Consider the following 24,237-nt stretch of genomic DNA (forward strand, 5'->3'; position numbering starts at 1 on the left):
ACCTGAAGTGGCACAAATGATCCTCTCCTAGAGACACCAGAAGGGTCGCAGACTGCCCACACCTCAGTCCTGAATTTGTGGCCTCCGAACGTGCATTCCTACTGCTGTAAGCCTCCTGGCAGCCCCAGAAAACACACTGCGAATTAATTCTTAAAACCACCCAGGACTCAGTGCGCAAGGGGAGTGGTGCACCATGGCAGCACGGGGCTTGCAGGCGCCATCCCAGGAGGGCTGCAGCAACGGCGCTTCACAGCAACACCCATGCAAGGCCTAAGTGAGCTTCTCCGGGCCGGCCTCCTTGGGATGCTATTTCAAAGCAGCCTGAACGTGGCTTGCTGTGAGAGTGGGAGGACACCACCCACTTCTCTGCTTTCCCCTCGTCTTCCCATGGGGGCTCTCCCAGGCACACACTGCGCTGTGCTGCGCTCAGTCGCTCAGTCGTGCCCGACTCTGTGCGACCCCGCGGCCTGCAGCCCGCCAGGCTCCTCGGTCCATGGGGTTCTCCAGGCAAGAGTACTGGGGTGGGGTGCCATGCCCTCCTCCAGGGGATCCTCTCAATCCAGGGGTTGAACCCAGGTCTCCCACATGGCAGGTGGATTCTTTACTGTCTGATCCACCAGGGAACACACTAAGGCACCCCAAACCAAGTGAAAAGGCATCAATGTATAGCTTCAAACAACATTCTAAAACTAGCATTTCTGTCTCTGGATAGAAATGGGGCAGAAAAGCAAAAATTAACACTATTTAAAATAGGTGCAAAAATAAAATAAAATAAAATAGGTGCAATTTCACCAGTCAGAATGGCTGCTATCCAAAAGTATACAAACAATAAATGCTGGAGAGAGTGTGGAGAAAAGGGAGCCCTCTTACACTGTTGGTGGGAATACAAACTAGTACAGCCACTATGGAGAACAGTGTGGAGATTCCTTAAAAACCTGGAAATAGACCTGCCATATGACCCAGCAATCCCACTGCTGGGCATACATACCAAGGAAACCAGAATTGAAAGAGACACGTGTACCCCAATGTTCATCACAGCACTGTTTATAATATCCAAGGCATGGAAGCAACCTAGATGTCCATTGGCAGATGAATGGATAAGAAAGCTGTGGTACAGATACACAATGGAGTATTACTCAACCATTAATAAGAATATATTTGAATCAGTTCTAATGAGGTGGATGAAACTGGAGCCTATTATACAGAGTGAAGTAAGCCAGAAAGAAAAACACCAATACAGTATACTAATGCATATATATGTAATTTAGAAAGATGGTAACGATAACCCTGTATGCGAGACAGCAAAAGAGACACAGATGTATAGAACAGCCTTCTGGACTCTGTGGGAGAGGGAGAGGGTGGGATGATTTGGGAGAATGGCACCGAAACATGTATAATATCATATAAGAAATGAATCGCCAGTCCAGGTTCGATGCAGGATACAGGATGCTCGGGGCTGGTGCACTGGGATGACCCAGAGGGATGGTACGGGGAGGGAGGTGGGAGGGGGGTTCTGGATGGGGAACACGTGCACACCCGTGGCAGATTCATGTTGATAAATGACAAAACTAATACAATATTGTAAAGTAATTAGCCTCCAATTAAAATAAATATATATTAAAAAATAATAACAAATAAAAAAATAAAATAGGTGCAATTTGTACTGCTTTCATGTTTGACTAAAAACTGAGCAGTAAAAGAATATTTCAGGTGTCTACAGGATGAGCTCCAGGTGTACCAGGTGTACTCTTAGCTTTTGTTAGAACTTACAGTACAACCAAAAAGAAACTGACCTGTCCATCAGAGAAAAATGGAACAATGTGAAGGCACTGGGGTCTGTGCTGAGCAGGGCATGCAGGAGAGGCAGGCTCAGGACTGAATGTGATTCTGGAGAAGAGATTTTCCTGACAAAGGATATGCCTGCAGTGTTCAAACAGGCAGAGGGTTAGAAATAAGCAGTTTCTTTCATAGAGACATAAATCATCCTTTTTATGGTTATCAAGAATGGAGACAGGATGAAAATACAGCTAGTTGTGCACTGGAGACCCGGGACTCTGGCCAGGCAAAGTGGTCCCTGAGGCCTGGGTCCAGCTTCACCCTCAGAATGAAGACGCCGTGCTGCCGTGGCCTCCTTGTAGGGCTCAGCCTGTGTGAACGTGTGTGTGCTCCTGACTCCCCAGGCAGCCAGGGAGGGCCTTGCGGGTAGGCAGGTCCCTGCATTTGTAGGCAGAACTCCTCCTGTGCACTTTCAGCTCCCTACAAGGGAATCCCTTGGCGGCAGCTACAATCACCCCAAGCCGCTTTCTTGGCAGCCCTTCATCCTGAGGCAGCTGTGCACCTCCCGGGACAGGCACTTGGACTGACTTCCCAGGGTCTTCATCTCAAAGGAAGCATGCAGGATCTGAGAACAATGCACTCAGAAGTGATTCTCATCAGAAGCAGTCATCCCTAGGCTTTCCTATTCTTCTAAGTCAGTTTTTTCATTCGTCGGGTATGCTTGTCGATGGTTAAGGTTGTCCGGTCCACAGCTGCAGTGATGCCATCCAAGGCCTCATCCTGTCTCTCCAGCTCTGTCTCGGTGTCTAACGCAAGACCTTTGAGCTTCCTCAGGATCTGCAAGAGAAGCACAAATGATAGGAGGGGCTGCCTTTTCTCATGCTCTCAAAAATAGATAATATATCTTTCCATTATTTTCATAACACTTCAGAAAATGTGTAGCTGATGGGGATAACCACACTCTGAGCACAGAGCCTCCAGCTCTGACCCGGCTGTGGGTCTCAGCGCTGCTGTTTTCTGGCACTGACCTTCAGCGAGGTAGGGCTGTCGGGAGATGATGCATCTGCTGTCTGGCCCTGCTCCAGGCCATAAACAAGGAGACTGACCACACAGCCCCAGGAGATATGTCCCTGAGGCACTGCTGCTTCTAACCCACGATTCTGACGCTGACCGCCTTGCTGAGAATGTTACCACATCCACATGGAATTCCTGCAACGGTAGTGGCACGGGGCAGGACCGGGAATCCCGAGGCCAGAACTCAGGCCTGAGCTCCAGCTCTCACCTGATCACTGATTCATTCGCCTTTCCGCATCCAAGGGCCTAACTGCAGACTGAAGCTGGAAAACCGAAGTTTAAAAAGAAAGGCAAGCCCCCTTTTTTGTCTGTATGTTTGATATATTTCACACACAAATGCAAAAGGCAGAACAAAACAGGAGAAATAGCCAGAGGTGATGAAGCAGGTACTCAACACAGCCCCATGGGCCTACTCAGAAGTGCTGGGAGACAGCCCTGTAGGTGCAGGCCCTGGCGTCCTCCAGGGAGGCAAAGGAGGCACCAGTGAGCGCAGACACGGAGGAGGACACGCAGAGACGCCAGGAGCGCGCAGTGACGCCACAGGGAAGGACGGCGTCCCAGACCAAGGGAGTCGCCCAGGCTGGACGGCAGCTCCTTGCCCCGTTTCTGGGACTCTTGTCATACTTCACATAGTTTTATAAACTAGTTGAGAGCAACACTGTATTACAACTCTATCTGAGAGTAGTTGCACCGTGAAATGACTTTAATTATATACCTACTGAACCAGGGTTTAAAAATTTAATGTTTTGACAACAAAAAGAAATGATTTTGAGAGAAATCTTAATGACCAACTACTTGCAATAAACATCAATACTGTTCCTCTTTTAGAGAAAGGTTCAGGGAAGGAAGGAACTGCCCAATCTGAATTAAGACGAGCCCTTGGTGCCCGGTTTACTAACTCCCGATGGACCAGCCTGCCTATGGATCCATGCAAAGTCCTTTATCACAGGAGGGTGGGTCTGACGATGAGCAGCCCGGGTGAGCACCAGAGGAGGACCCCGAATGCAGTCCTACCGATCACATATCACACTCCAGACCCGAGAGCCACTCCCCCCGCAGGTCCCACCCAGAGACACGGGCAGGAAAGCTCTGGGTTCCAGAGGCGGCCTGGGATAATTCTGAGCAGTGCTACTGCCTGGGAAAGGAGGCCACACCTCAAGGAGAGTAAAGAGCACCCACATGGTGTCTCAGAAGGCACAGTGGTACCTGTGAGGTCAAACGAATCAAAAAGGAATGCCTGAGCACCTGGCCCACCACCCACTGCCTGGGAGAACTCCTCCGTTTGATTAACAAGAAACAGAATAGGCAGGGAGATGGTCAGGAGGAGAATAAGATCAACTCCTTCCCTAAGAACGGTGGGGCTCAAATGAGATCACAAATGTGAACAAGCTGTGAAAACTATAAAGTGCTATGTAAGGTGCTGCCGCCAAGTCTTCGAGCGCTCAGACTGAAGGAACCCAGCAAAACACCCCCGCTTTTTGGAGGGCGATGTGGAGATGAGGCCTGCTGAGGTCATCCGCAGTTATACGCAAGTCAGTGACAGAGGCAGGACTTACCCCATCTCTCTTCAAACAAAGCATCATCACAGGGACCTTCGTCATGAGAAAGAAGAATGAATCCTGATCCAAGTTAGCAGTCTGAGACACTGCCTTTCTGCGCCCTCTGGGAGCTGGTGGAAACTCCACGCGTTGAGTCACTTGAAAAGCTGGACAGAGCTCTGGAAAGTATCCTGTGGGGTCAGTCAGCTCTGGAGGGGACGGGCCGGATGACCTCATACAGGAGGTCTTTTCCATCCCTCACTTCTATGATCTCATATGGCTGAGGCCCAGACAGCATAATAAAAAAGTCGCCACTCACCACTGTGTCAGGCAGGCCCTTCCATGCTGTTCTCTCTGGTCAGCGGTTCCTCCTTCTTACCTCCATTTCAGTGTGATAACAAGGCCATTCTACCAGAAACTTGCACAAAAGGCCCCCTTTGTTAGACACCTGCGTCCCATCTGACGCCTCTGAGGAGGTCTCTCTCCTACGCTGAGTGATTAGGCCACACAGACCCCTCTCTTTGCAACCTCTACATCCTTGTCAATCACATCAAAACGTGGTCAGGTCTATTTTCAACTGAACTGTTTTCCAGGACTACCAGGTTCTAAACTGTAAACAAGCACTGTTTGCACATGCACTGACGGCAGGAGATGGGCTTTCGGCAAGGGAGCCACATGTTCCCTTCACTGCAGGTAGTCAACTGTTCTGTTCTGATATTAACAGTGTACACAGAAAACCAGGAACCAGAACTCAGAAGAGATGATAAAAGTCCTCCAAAACCCAAATCCAAATTAGTGCCTGTTAGACAAGCACTGCTGATAATATTGCTTTCTCGTCCCAACATCCAAACACTCTCAGAGGAAAGTAAAACTGGGGATTAGAGTGTGTGTATGTATATATATGCGTGTGAGCTCAGCTGGGTCTGACGCTTTGCAGTCCTTTGGACTGTAGCCTGCCAGGCTGCTCTGTCTATGGGATTTTTCAGGCAAGAACACTGGAGTGGGCAGCCACTCCTCCCCCAGGGGATCTCCCTGCCTGAGAGACTGAGCCAGCACTGCAGGCAGATCCCTACTGCTGAGCCACTGGGGAAGCCACATGGACATATGATCTATAGGCATGTGTGTGTGTATATGGTTTTGTGTTCTCGGTTCTCATTCCCCTGTTATCTGAAATAAGAATAGAATTTAGGGGACCCCTGCCATGTGCCCTAACTATTCTCTGTTAATCCTCAATCTAACTCTGTTTCACAGATGAAGCTGAGAAGGGTGGGTGACTTGCTTGAGTTCCTGGGGTCTAGCTCCTACTGCTGCTGCTAAGTCGCTTCAGTCGTGCCCAACTCTGTGCGACCCCACAGACAGCAGCCCACCAGGCTCCCCCGTCCCTGGGATTCTCCAGGCAAGAACCCTGGAGTGGGTTGCCATTTCCTTCTCCAATGCATGAAAGTGAAAAGTGGAAGGGAAGTCGCTCAGTCGTGTCCGACTCTTAGTGACCCCATGGACTGCAGCCCACCAGGCTCCGCCGTCCATGGGATTTTCCAGGCAAGAGTACTGGAGTGGGGTGCTGTGGCCCTTACAACCGCTGCACGGACAAGAGATGTCATGGCCATGACTCAGAAATCGCATCACTGAGACAATGAAAGAAACTGCGTGAGACCCTTAGAAAATGGCGACAGGGCTCTCGTCAGGGATAGGCGGGCAATTCACATATCTTAGCACCCGCAGCTCTGAGAGCCCTGGGTGACTATGGAAAGATATCCAATTAGGGAGAGCCATACTCGAAATTTCAAATTTTCTAATAAAAAGTAAATAGTATAATTAATAATATATTTTATTTAAACCAAATAACCCGAAATATTCTCATTTAAACACGTGAGTGGGTGCTCAGTTGCGTCCAACTCTGCAATCCCAAGGACTGCAGCCAACCAGACTTTACTGTCCATGGAATCTTCATGGCAAGAATACTGGAGGGGATTACCATTCCCTTCTCCAGGGGAGCTTCCCAACCCACAGATTGAACCCGTGCCCTTGGTGTCTCCTGCAATTGGCAGGTGGATTCTTTACCACGAGCGCCACCTGAGAAGCCCCCCATTTAAACATGAAGTCAACAAACATTAATGAGAGGTTTTATATGCATTCTTCTTTTATATGAAGTTCTCACAAGCTACTTGCGAGAACTTGGGCCCGCTGCTTTTCAAGTGCTCAGGACCCACGCGTGGCCAGTGGCTGCTGCAGGCGGCTCAGGCCCGTGTCGCCAGGCAACAGCACTCTCACCAAGGACCACTTCATGTGACAGATGCTGTGTGTCCTACACTTCTACAGCCAGCTTTCTCTAGCGGATGAATCAACTGCCTTTTTTCCAAAATGAAACAGTGGCAAAAGCAAGAACACCTATATTCTTGATTCTCTGCTTAATAAACACAGTAGTAAAAGGCACATACAACTTATTTTGTGAACAAGAACAGCTGACATGCCTACAAAAGTTGAGCATTTTAACTGAGTATATGAGTCCAAATAAAGGCTGGTTCCTGTTGAGTTTCACTTGGAAAAATTTTCACTGAGATGGTCTTAAAAATAGCACTCATTCTATGCAGCCTGTTGAGACCCTTGGTTGGTCTGCCAAAACTGCACTTGAAATTAATTAATACTGCAAAAACAAAAGTGAGATCTTTAAAGCTACTAAGTCTGCAAAGAAAATTACTGAGTAAACCTTCAAACTACTAGTACCTCTGGAATATTGGTTCAGTGTCTTTTTCCTTTAAGAAAGGGATTGAAGTAATTAAACGGCATCGTGTGCATTCCATATAACATGGGATGGAAAGAATGGAGAATATGAAGTCTGGCCAAACCGTAAAACAGTTGTTACTTCTGTGGCCCAGGATGACAAGCTGTCTAGTCATCAATGCATGATGTTGCCAGCCTCTGGAATATCAACGGGGCTTTCAGACGAACCTTCACTGGGCTCTGACTCAAAGACTAGGGTCAAAATGGACTCTTCCCCAAGTCTCTGCTCCACTAATAAATAAACCCAGCAGCCAGCCATCATCCAGCTACATTTGTACCTACACAGAAATTATGTGATTAATAGTACAGTGAATTTTAGGGAGAACTTTGATAAATTCCCAAGAAATATACAGTGCACATAAGTACAAGTTAAGACAAAATAACATGTATGCCAGTATCTCTGGGAGCAGCATCTTGAGAAAACACCATAGAAATGCTCCGTGCTCTTCCTCAGGGGTCACAGGCGCTCAACAAAGCCAAAGCAGGAGGCTTGGTTCCCCACAGGCAGGATGCTGGCCTCACCCATGAGCCTCAGGAACCAGGAAGTGGGAGAGCCGTGATGACTCAGGCAGGAAGTGGGAGGCACCACATGGTCCCCAGGACAGAGCAGAAGTTTCTGTCTTCTCTGGAAGAGGAAGACCTGCTGCTCGGCCACATGCTACGGTGACCTCCATCTCTGCAATGTCACAGACCTCAGAACGGCGGCACAGACACCATCTGGGTCGACAGAAGAGCAGATACAGAGATCCTTTAGCTTTCCAGCCATTTTCACTTTGTTTATAAAAAAAGAAAATAAATTATGGAAAAATGGCTCACCCAGTAGAGGAGGCTCCCTTACCAAAACAGACATATGCCTCACGCCAGCTCTCAAGGTGTGAAGGCCTGGGAATCAGAGGCCCCAAGCTCTGCTGTACGCAGGGCCTGGAACACGTAGGCTTGTGCTTTCACTGCGTCAGGACATGGCCTTAATGTTTCCACAAAGCTGTAACACGCTAGCTGCTGCCTCACTTATAGTCTGAAAAAAGAGAGTGCTTTGTTCTACCTCACAATAAAACTCCAGGATTTAGACTATTAGTATATTTTAGTCCCTAAAATGAGTAGGAGAAGGAAACGGCAACCCACTCCAGTGTTCTTGCCTGAGAACCCATACACAGAGGAGCCTGGTGGCCTACAGTCCATGGGCGTGAGGGGATGTCTCAACCAAGAAGTCGGAAACGGCTTAGCGACTGAACAACAGAACAAAGTCAGTTTGATGTTAGCTAGACTGCCTGCCTTGATCTTGCTATTAGGCTGGCCCACTGAAAGACTGCATGTTCTTGCAGTAAGAAACTAGCAACCATTTACGAATAGAGCTGGGATAAATCAAGCTGTCTGCAGTTCTACCATTTGGGACTATTAACATGCTATAGAGAAGTCAAAGAGGGAAAAATTGGCTCCCTCTCAACCAAAGCTCTGGAGGCGTATAGAATATTCTTGGCTACAATCGGTCACATTCAGCAGTCACAAGCCACCCCTGTGCCCCACTCTGTCCTCTCTGCATTCCCTGAGGTCTTGAGGGCGACCTGTGATGCACAGGGGCAGGAAAGGGTTCTCTTTTAAGGAGCACCCCTCTTCACAACCCCCTCGCAGCACAGAGAGTTGAGCAGAAACCTGCCTTACGCACCAGGGCTGTGTCTGTACAACAAGACTTTGAGAGCTGAGTCTTCAGGGATCTGTTAGCCCTCACTTGAAGTCTGCTGAATAGTGTGGTTATAGACACCCGCAATGGCCCACAGCAAAGATGGCCCCTTTAGCTTACGGCCTGGGCAAGGAAAGCACCTCCCAGGACTATAGAGAAGTCCTGGGAACCAAGCTGCTATCAGACTGTAAACAGAGCTTCCCATGATAAGAACCATGTTTTTAAGAGAGGAATGGAATCCCTACCAAGTGAAATGCTCGATAAACTGAAGGAAATGCCTCAGTGGGGACTTCTCAGGATATGAAATAAAGAGAAAATGCATTAATTTGGAAGTTCTTCAGAGCTGACTGGGTCACAAACATTTGGGGCCCCACTGGTAAATTGTTTAGAACAGAATTCTGCTCCATATAGTACCAGCCTCACCTTCACTTCAAAGCAAACCTCAAGCAGGGGCCGTTTTGTAAACCGTGATAGCAGCACGTTTTCTGGGAAATGTGCAGCCTGCTGAAGGCCACACAGCTCACTTGCCAAAGGCACTTACTGGCCATGAGAAGCTATGTTTCCAACGATTAGTCTCCAGCCCTGTGCTACAGATGGGATGGGCAAAGCACGCTGCCCAAGGCCATGAAGCTTCCCCAATACTGTGTCCATGTATTCATCCAATTTTACATTTAAATACTGCCTAAGACCAACTTTCCAGCCTGAACCAAAAACCACCTACTACTAGTTAACCATTTTTTAAAAGGTAAAAAAGATGCTGGCAATGATGAGATATCCTGATAGAAAATCAATAAGGAAACAGAAGACTTGAACACCATCTGAACCCAACAGATGTACAAAGCATACTCCACTCGAATCAGTGGAACCCGCAGTCTCCTCCAGGGCACACAGAACATCCTCCAGGACAGACCACATGGCAGGCCTCAAAATAAGCCTCAACTTAAGACCGAAGTAATAGAAAGTACCTTCACAGTGGAATGAAACTAGAAATCTGGAAAAATTAAAAAAAAACTCACAAATATGTAGAAATACAACACCCTTTAACAACCAATGGGTCAAACAGGGAAATTAGTAAACTCTCTAAGGCAAATGAAAATAAAACCACAAGATACTACAATAGTAGCAAACTGAACCCAAGTAGAATCTATCTCAGGATGCAAGGGTGGTTCAGACTTAGAACAGAATATTGTAAAGTAATTAACCTCCAATTATAATAAATAAACTTATATTTAAAAATAAATAAAATATATTAAAAAAAAAAAGAAAATCAAGTCATGCAATATACCATATTGTTAGAACAAACAGAAAAAACGTATATAATCAACTCAACTGATGCAGAAACAGCAAGGACAAAACCCAACATCCTTTCATGATCAAAACCTTAAAAAAGCAGGTGTAAGACCAGAAACTATAAAACTCCTAGAGGAGAACATAGGCAAAACACTCTCTGACATAAATCACAGCAGGATCCTCTATGACCCACCTCCCAGAATACTGGAAATAAAAGCAAAAATAAACAAATGGGACCTAATTAAAATTAAAAGCTTCTGCACAACAAAGGAAACTATAAGCAAGGTGAAAAGAAGCCTTCGGAATGGGAGAAAATGATAGCAAATGAAGCAACTGACAAACAACTAATCTCAAAAATATACAAGCAACTCCTGCAGCTCAATTCCAGAAAAATAAACGACTCAATCAAAAAATGGGTCAAAGAACTAAATAGACATTTCTCCAAAGAAGACATACACATGGCTAACAAACACATGAAAAGATGCTCAACATCACTCATTATCAGAAATATGCAAATCAAAACCACAATGAGGTACCATCTCACGCCAGTCAGAATGGCTGCGATCCAAAAGTCTACAAGCAATATATGCTGGAGAGGGTGTGGAGAAAAGGGAACCCTCTTACACTGTTGCTGGGAATGCAAACTAGTACAGCCACTATGGAGAACAGTGTGGAGATTCCTTAAAAACCTGGAAATAGAACTGCCTTATGACCCAGCAATCCCACTGCTGGGCATACACACCGAGGAAACCAGAATTGAAAGAGACACATGTACCCCAATGTTCATCACAGCACTGTTTATAATAGCCAGGACATGGAAGCAACCTAGATATCCGTCGGCAGACAAATGGATAAGAAAGCTGTGGTACATATACACAATGGAGTATTACTCAGCCATTAAAAAGAATACATTTGAATCAGTTCTAATGAGTTGGATGAAACTGGAGCCTATTATACAGAGTGAAGTAAGCCAGAAAGAAAAACACCAATACAGTATACTAATGCATATATATGGAATTTAGAAAGATGGTAACGATAACCCCATATGCGAGACAGCAAAAGAGACACAGATGTATAGAACAGTCTTTTGGACTCTGGGAGAAGGAGAGGGTGGGATGATTCAGGAGAATGGCATTGAAACATGTATAATATCATATAAGGAATGAATCACCAGTCTAGGTTCGTTGCAGGGTGCAGGATGCTTGGGGCTGGTGCACTGGGATGACCCGGAGGGATGGTGTGTGGGGGTGGGGGTGGGAGGGGGGTTCAGGATTGGGAACACATGTACACCCGTGGCAGATTCATGTTGATGTGTGGCAAAACCAATACAATATTGTAAAGTAAATAATAATAATAAATTTTAAAAAATAAATAAAAATAAAAACCTTAAAACACACACACACAAAAAAGAAAAGCAGGACTAAAAGAGAACTTCCTTCTTTGATAAAAGAAACCCAACCTACCCGTCTGAAACTATCCAAAAAACTGCAGAGGAAGAAACACTTCAGAAAGAAAAAAAGAAGAAGGAAATACTTCCAAACTAATTCTATGAGGCAGGTGGATTCTTTACCGCTAAGCCACTGAGGAAACCCCCTGCCCCGCCACCAACTGTTGGTGGGGATATAAACTGGTATAGCCATTATGGAGAACAGTTTGGAGGTTCCTTAAAACACTAAAAACAGAGATACTATATGATCCGGGAATCCCACTCCTGAGCACATGCCTGGAGAAGAATCAAAACTCTAAAAGATACAATTCTAAAATTGGTGGTTCCAGCTCTGTGAAAACTGCCATTGGTGATTTGACGAGGATGCACCGAACCTGTAGACTGCTTTGGAAAGCACAGTCATTTTGACAATATTGACCCCGCTAACCCAAGAACATGACCTTCTCTCTCCATCTGTTTGTGTGGCTTTGAGTTCTTTCAACAGGGCCTTACCGTTGTCTGCACACGGGTCTCCTGTCTCCTTAGGCGGGTTTATCGCTAGGTATTTCACTCTTTTTGTTGCAGTGGTGTCACGGGGTTGTTTAATTTCTCTTTCTGATTTTTCAGTTAGTATATAGGAGTACAAGGCATTTCTATGTGTTAATTTTATACCTTGTGATTTTACTAAATTCACTGATTAGCTCTAGTAATTTTCCGGTGGTATCTTTAGGGTTTTCTATGTGTAGTATAATGTCATCTGAAAACAGTAGAGTTTTACTTCTTCTTTTCCAATCTGGTTTCCTTTTATTTCTTTTTTTTCTCTGACTGCCATAGCCAGGCCTTCTAAAACCATGCTGAATAACAGTGGCAAGAGTGGGCATCCATATGACCCAGCAATCCCACTACTGGGCATATACCCTGAGAAAACCGCAACTGACAAAGACACGTGAACCCGTGTTCATTATAGCACTGTTTACAATAGCCAGGGCATGGAAGCAACCTAGATGTCCACTGACAGATACAGACACAGTTACAGTTGTGGTAACACACTGCCATATTTAAAACAGAGATCCGACAAGGGCCTTCTGTGCAGCACAGGGGACTCTGCTCCACGTGGCGCAGCAGCGGGGACGGGAGGGGAGTCTGGGGGAGAATGGATGCACGCACATGTATGTCTGAGTCCCTGCCCTGTTCACCTGAGACTGTCCCAACACTGTTAACTGGCTATGCCCCAATACAAAATAAAGTTTTTTAAGTTGTACATATATGTAATAGAATATTACAGCTCATTAATATTAATAATTAATATTAATATTACAGCTCACTGATATTACAGAACGGTAATACCTCAGCTATTAAAAGGAATGAATTTGAGTCAGCTGAACTGAGGTGGATGAACTTAGAGCCTGTTCTACAAAGTGAAGTAAGTCAGAAAGAGACAACTATTGTGTATCAACACATGTATATGGAATCTAGGAAAATGGTACCGACGAGCCTATCTACAGGGCAGGAATAGACATGCAGATGACGAGAACGGATGTGTGCAGAGAGCAGGGGAAGGAGAGAGCCGGATGAATTGAGAAGAGCAGTGAATCTATACGTTGCCATGCGCAAAGCAGACTGCTAGTAGGGAGCTGCGGCATGGCACAGGGAGCTCTGTCCAGTGTGCTGTGACTGCCTGGAAGGACGGGGGCTTGGGCAGGGCGGCAGGAGGGGGCTCAAGAGGAAGGGGACACACGTATGCTCATGCCTGATTCATGCGGGTGCATGGCACAAACCAATACAACCTTGCAAAGCAATAATCCTCCAGTTAAAAATAAATAAAAGACACATGCACCCCAAAGTTCACTGCAGCACTATTCACAACAGCCAGGACACAGAAGCAACCTAAATGTCCACTGACGGAGAACTGAATAAAGAAGATGTGGAACACATCTGTATATGCACACACACACACACACACACACACACACACACACACACACACACACATATACACACAATGGAATATGACTCAGCCATTGAAAAGAATGAAATAATACCACCTGCAGCAGCATGAATGGACCTGGAGATTATTATACTAAGTCAAGTCAGAGAAGCAAAGACAAATGTCTCTCTTTGACACTTCATAGGATATTGTTCATATGTGGTGGTTGGTGTTCAGTCACTGTCGTGTCTGACTCTTTGTGACCCCATGGACTGCAGCATTCCAGGCTTCCCTGTCCTTTACCATCACCTTGCTGCTGCTGCTGCTAAGTCACTTCAGTCGTGTCCGACTCTGTGCAACCCCACAGACAGCAGCCCCCAGGCTCCCCCATTCCTGGGATTCTCCAGGCAAGAACACTGGAGTGGGCTGCCATTTCCTTCTCCAATGCATGAAAGTGAAAAGTGAAAGTGAAGTCGCTCAGTCGTATCCGACTAGTAGCGACCCCATGGACTGTAGCCTGTCAGGCTCCTCTGTCATGGGACTTCCCAGGCAAGAATATGGAGTGGGTTGCCATTTCCCACTCCAGGGGATCTTCCCCACCCAGGGATCGAACCCGCATCTCCTGCACTGGCAAGTGGATTCTTTACCACTGCACCACCTGGAAAGCCCATTGGAGGGTCCTAGAATAGGCAAATTCATAGAGACAGAGCGAAGATTAGACATTACCAGGAAGTGGAGAGAGGTGCAATGTGGAGTTACTGTTTCACTATAACAGATTCCGTTGGGGGTGATAAGAGAGCTCTGGAAATAAAACCATCAGTGGTGATGGTTGTGAAACATTTTTGAATGTAATTAATACTATTTATATAGTTAAAATAGAGAAAAAAAATTTTTTTAATAGTTAAAATGACAAGATTTTATTCTACATATTCTACCACAATAAAAAAACATGGTTATAATATACATAACCTTCCACAGGCAGGTACTCAATAACAGTATAATCAAACACTTGACTTTAAGACTTGAGGTTCATTCAAAAGCTGACCAAGAACACAGGAAAATGTTCTGAAGGGTGAACAAGTCATCCTCCAAAATGAAATGCCTGACCATCTGTTTCTTGCCCCTTGGCATTCTATTTTCTGCACCACCAAGCAGCTGCTCTAGAATTTGTTCCCTGAGATGCTGGTACATTCTGGAATCACAAAATCTTAGGGTTCCTTATCTGCAGCTTCTTCCCTATCCACAGCTCCCAGGGGTAATACAAAGTACAGAATACATCCCCAAGATTCATCTGCGTGGGTATCTGGACCCAAAGGACAGGCGTCTCCCCCATGCAGCTCAGGTTCACACCACAGCCTCTATGTGGAGGAGGTCCAATGTGCCCACATAGCTTTCTCTGTCAACTGCAGAGGACACATAGCCACACACTTGGACTGGCCCTCTCATTATGAACAGTCACTGTCGCAGACAACAACAAGGGCCTCTGCTAGAACGGTGACCATACCCAACACGATGGGAATTCCAAAGGCTGCTACGGAGAAGAGCTGGTTGTCCCAGGCAATTACAGAGGCCACCAGTGGGAGGCACATGAAACCACAGCAAGCAGGGCTGGGCTAGGCAGTGGGGGCACCACGTGTCTGTCTGTCTGTCAAAGCAGCGCTCATGGTTACCAGTGACCCAGCTAACCAACAGAGCAGACAGGAAAACCAGAAATGAGTAAGTAAGGCATGGCGTTTTCCTGTAGCTCAGCTTTCCTTTCACTGCGGCAGATTCTGCATTAGATGGTAGGTGCTGGAACACACTGCAGGTCAGTGCCTTTGCTTTTCAGAAGTGGAGACTGGGGCCAGGGGAGCAAAGACTTCCCAGGACTCGAGAGAACAGGCAGGGCTGGGGCCAGCGCCGGGATGCCAGCTTCCTATGCCAGGGCTCATCCTAGGCTACATGACCTTCCACTGAAATGCCCCCTGTATGTGGACAACAAAAGCTACTAGGTACCTCTTCCTCTTTTAATGGTTTAACATTTAGAAATGACATGGGATATGATGTCAGAAACATTTATTAGTAATTCACAATTAGAGTAACATATATTTAAATAAACAGCCTACTTCATTTCCAATATTCAGATTGGTATCAAAACCATAAATAAAAATACTAACCTTCTAACTGTGCCTCATAATTAACAATGAAATGAACTGTCTGAAAAAGATTCAGAAGAAAGCAGAGGACAACAAGAGAACCTGAGGAGAATGAGTAAAAACCTGAAATCATCTCGTCTCTCCTTATTTAAAAATCTTCAATGATTCCAAGTTACTTACAGGACAAAATCCAGACTCCTTTGAGTGGACATGTCCAGCTCCCTCTCCCCAGACCCCTCCACAGAGCCCACTCCAACAAAGGTGTTGGCACGCCCTCCCAGCACTGGTCAGTGGTCCTTTAGCTGGTGGAATGTGTTACTGCTTTTCTACTTTTGAAGGCCTGCCAGTTTAGCCATTCCCACCTTCATCCTAAGAAGTATCAGTTCTAGAATGTGCATTTCTGAGGTGTGGTTTAGCCTACCGCCACAGCTGATGAGAAGCATCATGGATTACCACCCCTCACTCATTATCTCATGACTTTGTCCTGACAATTATTCAAGGAAACCCAGATGTGTTGTCTTCTCCAAATAAACAAGTAATACACTGAAGCCAGGGCTATACAATCCCACTAATTCAGACATTTATTTTAGGCTAAAGATCAGTTATGCAAGAAATGAAAGATTCTTTTTTTTCCTAACTAGGAAAGGAGACATGAATTGGGACAAATTTAAATAACTGGGGGGAAAGTACAAGGAAAAAGACCAGAAAGGTGGAGTTACTGAAGACGAAATGTATTTTATAAATTCTACAAAAAAGAAAGAAAAAAGAAAAAGAAAATAAGATTATCTTGTAATAAACCATAATGGAAAACAATGTGAAAAAGAATATAAATAGACACACACACAACATATAGAAAGAGAGAGAGAAAAGGACACTAGTTTCTTAAGATAGTTAGCAAGGAGAGAGCCACAGCATCCTTCCTGCCCTTGAATTATTTCAGGAACGATCCAGTGAATTACCAGTGCAGATACGTGTGGAACTTGGCTCGGCTAATCAACGCAGAGACAAAAGGCCTGGCCCTCAGTCATCTCCCCAGCACAGGCATCCACAGGGCTGCCTTTTCAATAAACTCTTCTCCTCATGCCAGCTGACGAGCTAAGTTTTCCAGTAAACCAACTTTCTGACTGAACTGAATGAATCACCTCCATTTTTCATTTTTGTGTTTTGCACTTATTGTTTATAAAGATACCACATACAGTAGGCAAGCTAAATGCCCAAATGTAATCAAACAGAAAGTTCAAAACTATGCCCTCCACTCTTGCCATGAACCCACACTGTGTGCAGCCCTTTTTCCTGGAAATGACGATGCGCCCAGGGCGAGTCTTCCTTCACTGCTGTTCCGCGGCCGGGGACACTGAAGAGCCCGATGAACCGGAAGGCCAGAGCCGGGCCAGCTTTCCGCCCTGATCCCTCCTCTGGTGAAAGACGGAGAAAGGGTGAAAAAACAGCAAGCACAAGACACGGAAGTGGAGATTAAGAAGTTATGAAGAAACTTTATACAACAGTGATTGTCTGAGGACAGAACCGTGCCGTTTTTGTCTTATCACTTCCAAATGCTGTATCAAATACACGGGAGCCACAGAGTTAGTAACGAAAGAGCAGGAGTTCTGAGGCAGGAAAGGTTAGCACATCAGACATTGGAAATGATTCACGGGATTCTGCCAAACCCCTCTGAGGGACTCTGATTCCTCTCCCGGCCTCCTCCACCACGTGCCCTCCCACAGCGGATGGTGGACAGCCACAGCTACGCAGCAGATGGGGCCCAATTGTAGCCCACATGCCTGCTGCAGAGGCCCAGCACAGAGGGAGCTGGCACACTGCGCTGAGCATGCTGCTCCATGAGGAAATCACGGTGCGTCTTCTCTCTAGCACCCCAACTGCACTTTAAGTCACCAAAATCCATTTTCACGTAATGACTTTAATAGCATCTGCAGCAGAAACCACAGATGAATGGACGGAGATTTTCTTGCATTTTCATTTTCCCTAGAAATTTAACTCATTCCTACCTATGCCCGAGCTTCAGCTACACAGCTCAAAATTCTTCTCTAAATATGAAACATGTGTTTTACCTCAAAAAGACAACCTCGTATGAAACTACGTTCTCCCTGCAGGGAAGGAGAATGAGACCGCTAACCAGCACAAAGTCCCGCCCCTCCTGTGGGTAGGTCCTGCAGCCCAACCGCTCAGGGATCACCACGTCCTCTGCCCCAAAGCCAGCATCCTGATTCATGACCACGGCATCTGCTGTTCCCAGCACGGACGCCACAGGGCCCACAGAGACTTGCTGATGACAGTCAGGACCAACCACACAGACACCAGCTTTCGTGGGGAAGAATGGCGACTTCAGTGGTTACTGAGGGATCTTCTACTCTTAGCTGTTGGTGCCTCCATCTCCATCTCTTCCATTCTATCCATCCAGCTTTTAGGGGAAGGGCACACTGGACATGACAGCAGAGATTGTTTATTTGAAATTGGAAGGGCCCTCTCCAACTACATGGCCACCAGTAGAATTAACAGATAAGATTGTTACATTTCCCATGAAAAAGCCATGTTCTTGCTCCAGTCTCAGCACAACGGTGGGACACAGGAGAGCTCATCTCAGCCACAGACATCTTCGTTGGAGAGTGAGAGAAGGGACCCAGATCCTACCAGTCTGAGGCCTATATGTACTCTCATTCACTTTCACAAGAACAGGTTAAGTTTGCCTTCACAGTACAAAGCTTTCTCAAGTCCCAAGATAGACAAGATCTGCAGTGTTCTGGAGTCAATAAGCCTATCCAAAGAAGGGATTAGTAAGCTGCAAATTTTGCTAGTTGCAGCTAGAAAACAGATTGTCTACGTGTCATTACTAAAAGCAATTCAGTTAGATCAGAAGGAATAAGTGACAAATGATGTATGTTTAAAATACCCCATAGTAAAAGATGAACACTTTTTTCCCCCAAAAGGAAAAAGCTGAGCTTAAAGCAGTCTATGCCTATGTAGACACACAGAATAAAATTATCTAAAAACAGGTTTAAAAGGCATACAAGGCTTTGATGACATTTGTGGGGTGCCATCAACAAAATAGTCTCTCCAAAACGGAGCCTGGATCTGATGGAGCCTCTAGAGCTACAAACTGACCTACAGGAGCGCCAAGGCAGAGAGTAGACAGCTCACCACCTGCTGGGAGGTGGGGAGATCAAGGAAGTAATATCTTGCAGGTTGCAAAATTTTGACAGAGAAACAATTCAGCTTTTTTTAATCAAATAAAGCGCAAAAGAAGAGATGACAGAGGAAAGTTGTGAATTAAAGGCACTTCACTAAATGCAACACAGGGGCCTTATGAGGATTCCAATGGGAACAAACATGTGACCCGTTTTTCTAAATGAGGGAACTAAGGGAAACCTGAGCACTGGCTTGATGTCTGATGACACCAAGGAATCTACCTTTTACTTTTTTAAGGTGAGTATGGTACTGTGCTGATTTTTTATTTTTTTTATTTATTTATTTTTTAATTTTTATTTTTACTTTCTTTTGCTTTACATTTGAATCAGTTCTAATGAGGTGGATGAAACTGGAGCCTATTATACAGAGTGAAGTAAGCCAGAAAGAAAAACACCAATAAGTATACTAACACATATATATGTGCTGATTTTTTAAAACAGTTCTTTCTTTTAAAGCTACTGAAATATTTATGAATGAAATGACACAATGTCTAGGTATCTGCTACATAATTATTAAAAAAGGAGGAAGAAAAGGCCCCTGTGTTGTCCAGCACTAACATAGGAAGGTAAATTGAAAGTATTTCTATCAAATATTGTTTAAATTTCAATTTCCTGGACAAACAGTGGCAAGCCTTCTCAAGAACCAGTGTCCAACACTTGAGGGCAAGTGCCCTCAACTATACATGCCCAGGCAGTGCATACACAGAGAGCACACACACGGGTGCTGCATATGTGTGCACACAGTATACACATGCATACATGTACATGTACAGAGCATATGTGTGCACACACACACATACAAGAAGCAAGACTACTGTGTGTGCACAGGAATGCTATGTGTATCTGCATGCCACAAAATGAAAGGAATCAGAATGGGCAATGCCTTTATTCTCCTTTTCTGAGCCACAGGGAGCTGAGCAAATCAGGTGGATATCCCAACATTTCTGTGTAGGTGAGGGGCAAGCATAAATCACTGGAAAGTTGTTTTTACGCAAGAAAGAGAAGTTGCCTGCAGGGGAGGATATAACACTATGAATGCATGTTACCTGTCCCAGTTCCTGGGTGTCTTCCTCAGAAATTACTGGTTCGCTTGTCTGTAGCTGAAGTGGCCTCCCTTCCTGACTCCCTGAGGAGGATTCACAGTGCGTGGCTTGGTCCATCAGTCCAGATGCTGAAATGTAAAGTCAAACACAGAGGCATCTTCCAGAAGGTGTGAACAACACAAGCACATTCAGAACTTTAGAAAAAGTGGTGTTTAAGACCGTCAGAGCTCTTTAGGTTGACAGAGTGTTTTCACAGTCATCTATGTGCGCAGAGCCTCTGTGCTTGCCAGGGCAGTAAGTGTGGTGAACTCACTTGGCTGAGCCTCTGCTTAGCTGACTGAATGTGGGACCTGCCTGAGCCTTGCCTTCTATCCCAATCCAGGGTTGCTTCCTTACCCAACACTGATCGGAGTGTACAACACAGTAAATACTCGGGATCTTGTTCTATAACTGACTTTGAGAAGCAAGATCTTTTACCCAGGAGTATATATTATTTAGTCACTAAGTTGTGTCCAACTCTTTTGTGACCGCATGGACTGTGTAGCCCACCAGGCTCCTCTGTCCATGGGATTTCCCAGGCAAGAACACTGGAGTGGGTTGCCATTTCCTTCTCCAGTTTATTAGGATGGTGGAAAGATGAAAGCATATTGGTCTGAGAACCAGCATCTGGATTCCAGGACCAACTCCTTTGAGCAGCTTGCTCTGCTTCAGCAGAATGGGAGGGCAGAGATGGGACACTCCCACTTCCTTCCAAGGACCGTCAGGGTAGTAAGCAGCGCTGCCTTCTGGCAGAGTGGCCTAGAGCAGCTGATAAGTACATTGTTAGGAAAGGAAATTCATCTTGGGGCCCAGTTCCTGCTGGGCCTGAATAATACAGCTGGTAACTCTAGGGTATGCTACCTGTACAAGTCCCTGCTCGGGGGAAAGAACAGCCACCTCCAACAGGTACACAAGTATCCCCTTATTGTTATTTCTTTAAAAAATTCTTACAAACTAACACTCCTTGAAATTCCCTAACTGAGCAGAGAAGACATGAGGATGAGAGTGTATTTACTAGAGTCTCGGTCAGATAGAGTGAGCTCAGGAACCAGCTGATGCAAAGCAAAACCTGCATGGAGGCAAGGGCAGGGGTTCCACACTGCAGACCCGAGCACTCCCCTGGGAAGGAAGACCCTATGCGAGGCTGCTTGCCTTTTAACTGTGCACACCTGTGAGAAGTGCAACCTACACAGAACTGCTACACCGTCACATATACCTTGGGAGTCACAACACAAAAACCTCAGTACATACCATGCACTCGGGTTGCTTTTCTATTCTTTATATAAAAGCTGCTTGCAATCAACCAAATTGATTTCACAACCCGTGTTCTACAACCTCCAAAGTGCCACTACTCCATCCTCCTAAGGGCTTATTAAATAGAGAACTTTCCACAGCATACAACTCACTGTTGGTTGGTCTTACAAGACATAAATGTCACTAAGAGGTTACCTAATAAAAAGCACTTTTCTAAGATATTAGCAACAGAACACCATCAGAGCTAAACTGGACAACAGAGGATGTGTTCTGCTAACTGTTATCAGCCTAAAGGAAACGCGAACTAATGCACATGACCTTAAAATGTTCTCAGTGGCAACATGACGGCCAAGTGCACTTCATGTGTCCATGTAACAGTGGTTCTCTGGCCTAGTGGGTGAAAGTGAACTCCTCGGTCAGCCTGCACCCTTCTCTCTAGTCTGCTCCCTGACCCTGCACACTCCTGTTCCTGCCACCCTGGCAGGACCCCGCACACCGGCCCTGCCCACCATGCACCCCACTGCACATGCCATGCAGACAGATGTCCCCTAGCCTGAGTCTGGAGACATGTTCTCCACTCAGCCCTTTCATTAATTACAGCACTCTCCCGTCATCTGTCCTGGTGCAATTCAGCTTGCACAGTGACAGTGACTCGCTAGGTGCTGCACTGCTATTTGTCTCCTTCGGCATCTGCTGGAACTGGGCTCCCCCCAGCTGGGTTCTCCAGGAGCAAGGCCCACGTCTGATCCACACTCGTGCGCTTGCGCCCAGCGCTGTGGTCCTTCACTATCACCCTGGTTTCCATTCCAACAGCTACAGCTGCACGACAGGCAGAAGCATACTACTTTTAAATTTTTAACAAGTGGGACTGAAAACCAGAAAATCACAACTGAGGACTTTTCTTCCTGGAATATGCTAATCAGAGATGTTTCTCACAATGAGCTCTGGCATCACCAGGGTCCCGCCTAGGACAAAACTCAGCCACCCTCAGAACTGTGTGCTGAGACCTGGGCTGCTGACTCAGTTACTTTAATGCTTTGAAATATCTTCTGAAAAAAATTAATTTGATGCAGTATAAGATGGTTTTTATTTCAGAAGTCAACAGCATTAATAGTTAAACAAAATAAGCACAAACTGTTCAGCTACGTGAGAATTTACAGATGATCCCACTTTCTAAGGACAAGGAGGCATCAGGGGGAGCCCTGAGCAGGGACCGGGCTGGCAGGGGCAGCACCAGACGCAAAAGTCACCTCTGTGCATTAGACACAAACTGGTCACCTCAACGCAAGTTCAGAGCAAAGACCACCAGGGCCTGCCCTGTGAGCAGAAAAACTGCTTCAAGTCTGTCCAGTTACGAGCAAATCCTTCTCCCTGTCCTTGGGCCCCAAATGCCCCACTGATGACACAGGATGCCTACTCTATCCAGCAGCTTATATAACTGGAGTGGGAAGCCCTTTCAGGAAAAAAATGCCCCATGTCCTCAATGTAACGGGAGGTATAAGAGAGAGAAAGCTGAAATGGAGAGAGAAAGTAGTCTCAACTAATTACAATTTAAAAAAAACTTACTTTGCAAATTTACAAAATTATATGGCACACGGCTTGGACCTGTGGGTCCTCGGAAGGGATCAAGGGGTTGAGGGTCAAGCAGCTCTCTGAGGGCCTGTTAAGTCGGGAGTCATCATGCTCTAATAACCACACGGGGCCTGTCTGAAGTCAGCACAGTGCTCGTGTCCTAGTGGGCACATGGGGGTCTGTCGGTGGTCAGACCCTGACAGCCATGGCCCATAAGCCACGTGGAGCCCTGCTGGCGGTAAGCACGGTGCTGTGTCCCAGGGTCAGAACCCCACTGCTTCAAAAGACGGTCCTACATTAATGGCCCTGTGCAGAGACTTCAATGCCCCAGAAGTTTACTTACCATTTTACAGAGATGCATGTGCGAAGCAAGATTTCTACAGGGTCAGTGAATGGGAAACCAGTCTTCTTAAATTAGATGGTCAGAGAAGGCCCCTCTCAGAAGGCAACAGTTAGCAAACAGTAAAAACAAAACTCAGGACCAAAAAACTCCTTAAGAATGCCACGCACGGACCTTGTTCTTATGATAAGAGCTCTGTGGTCTTCCTCCCCAAACCCATCACCCCAGTGGGTCATGAGACAACATGAGACAAGGTCCAGCTTGGGAAAAGGCTACAAACCTGACCACTGTCAAGATCATCAAACAAGGGGAGTCTGAGAATCCGTAATAGGCAAGATGAGTCCAAGATGAGACTCCAAAATATCATGTGGGATCCTGGATAGGATTCTGGAACAGTAAAACTTAAGGAAATCTGGATAAACCAGGGAATTTAGTGAGTAAAGATGTATCAATACAGACAGCTTCAGACAATGAACAGTACTAACGTAAGATGGCAAGAACAGGGGGAACTGGGTGTAGGAGACGCGGGTACTCTGTGCTATCCTCAAAACTTTTCTCAAGTCTGAAACTATTCGAAACTTTAAAAGATTATTTTAAAGATACTGCGCAAGCAAACAGCAATTTGCAACTCCTCTTTCCTAAGGTGGAATCTTCCCACCTGCATCGTTTCCAGCCCTTGAAGCCCGGGAGACTCTCCTCCTCCCCCAGTCCCAGCCGGGCCACCTAGGGTCTCAATCTGTCTACACTATGCATTACAACAAAGGTCTCTGGAAAGTTCTTCTGGACTCTGGTTCTTAACAAACACTGGTCCACTGTTACTAGACCGCCACCTTCTGGCCACACATTGTACTAAAATAGCTCACTGAGGAGACAGAGGGACGTTCCTGAGATGTCAAAGTCATGGTTTCTATCTCCGCTGTTCCTGCTGTTTCCCATATAGAACAGTAAAAACAGAGGTGCTGACAGGTGCAACACCAAGAAGGGTAACAGTGAGAAGTAAGTTCTCATCCTGGGCTCGACAGGACCTCCATGAAGTTCCAAGCAAATGAGATATCGCTTGCTCACTGAACTCCGCATGCTGGCTTCTTCCAAACGTAACTCCTCATCCCCTGCCTTCCTCCAAATCCACAGCTGTAAGGTACACCTGCCTTGCTGGGCAAG

General features: G+C 46.0%; 1 protein-coding gene across 1 annotated transcript in view; it reads right to left on the bottom strand.

The window, feature by feature from the left end:
* Positions 1–1,090: 1,090 nt before the first annotated feature.
* SNAP47 (synaptosome associated protein 47) overlaps positions 1,091–24,237 on the bottom strand; it is a 66,641-nt gene continuing 43,494 nt past the window's right edge. The window contains exons 4-5 of the mRNA XM_052643466.1: positions 19,875–19,999; positions 1,091–2,613 (exon numbers count right to left, since the gene is read on the bottom strand). Coding sequence (XP_052499426.1) covers positions 2,467–2,613; positions 19,875–19,999 — 272 coding nt within the window. The 3' untranslated portion in view covers positions 1,091–2,466. The remainder of the gene's footprint in view (positions 2,614–19,874; positions 20,000–24,237) is intronic.

The sequence above is a fragment of the Budorcas taxicolor genome, chromosome 7, assembly GCF_023091745.1.
Source record: "Budorcas taxicolor isolate Tak-1 chromosome 7, Takin1.1, whole genome shotgun sequence".
Taxonomy (NCBI): domain Eukaryota; kingdom Metazoa; phylum Chordata; class Mammalia; order Artiodactyla; family Bovidae; genus Budorcas; species Budorcas taxicolor.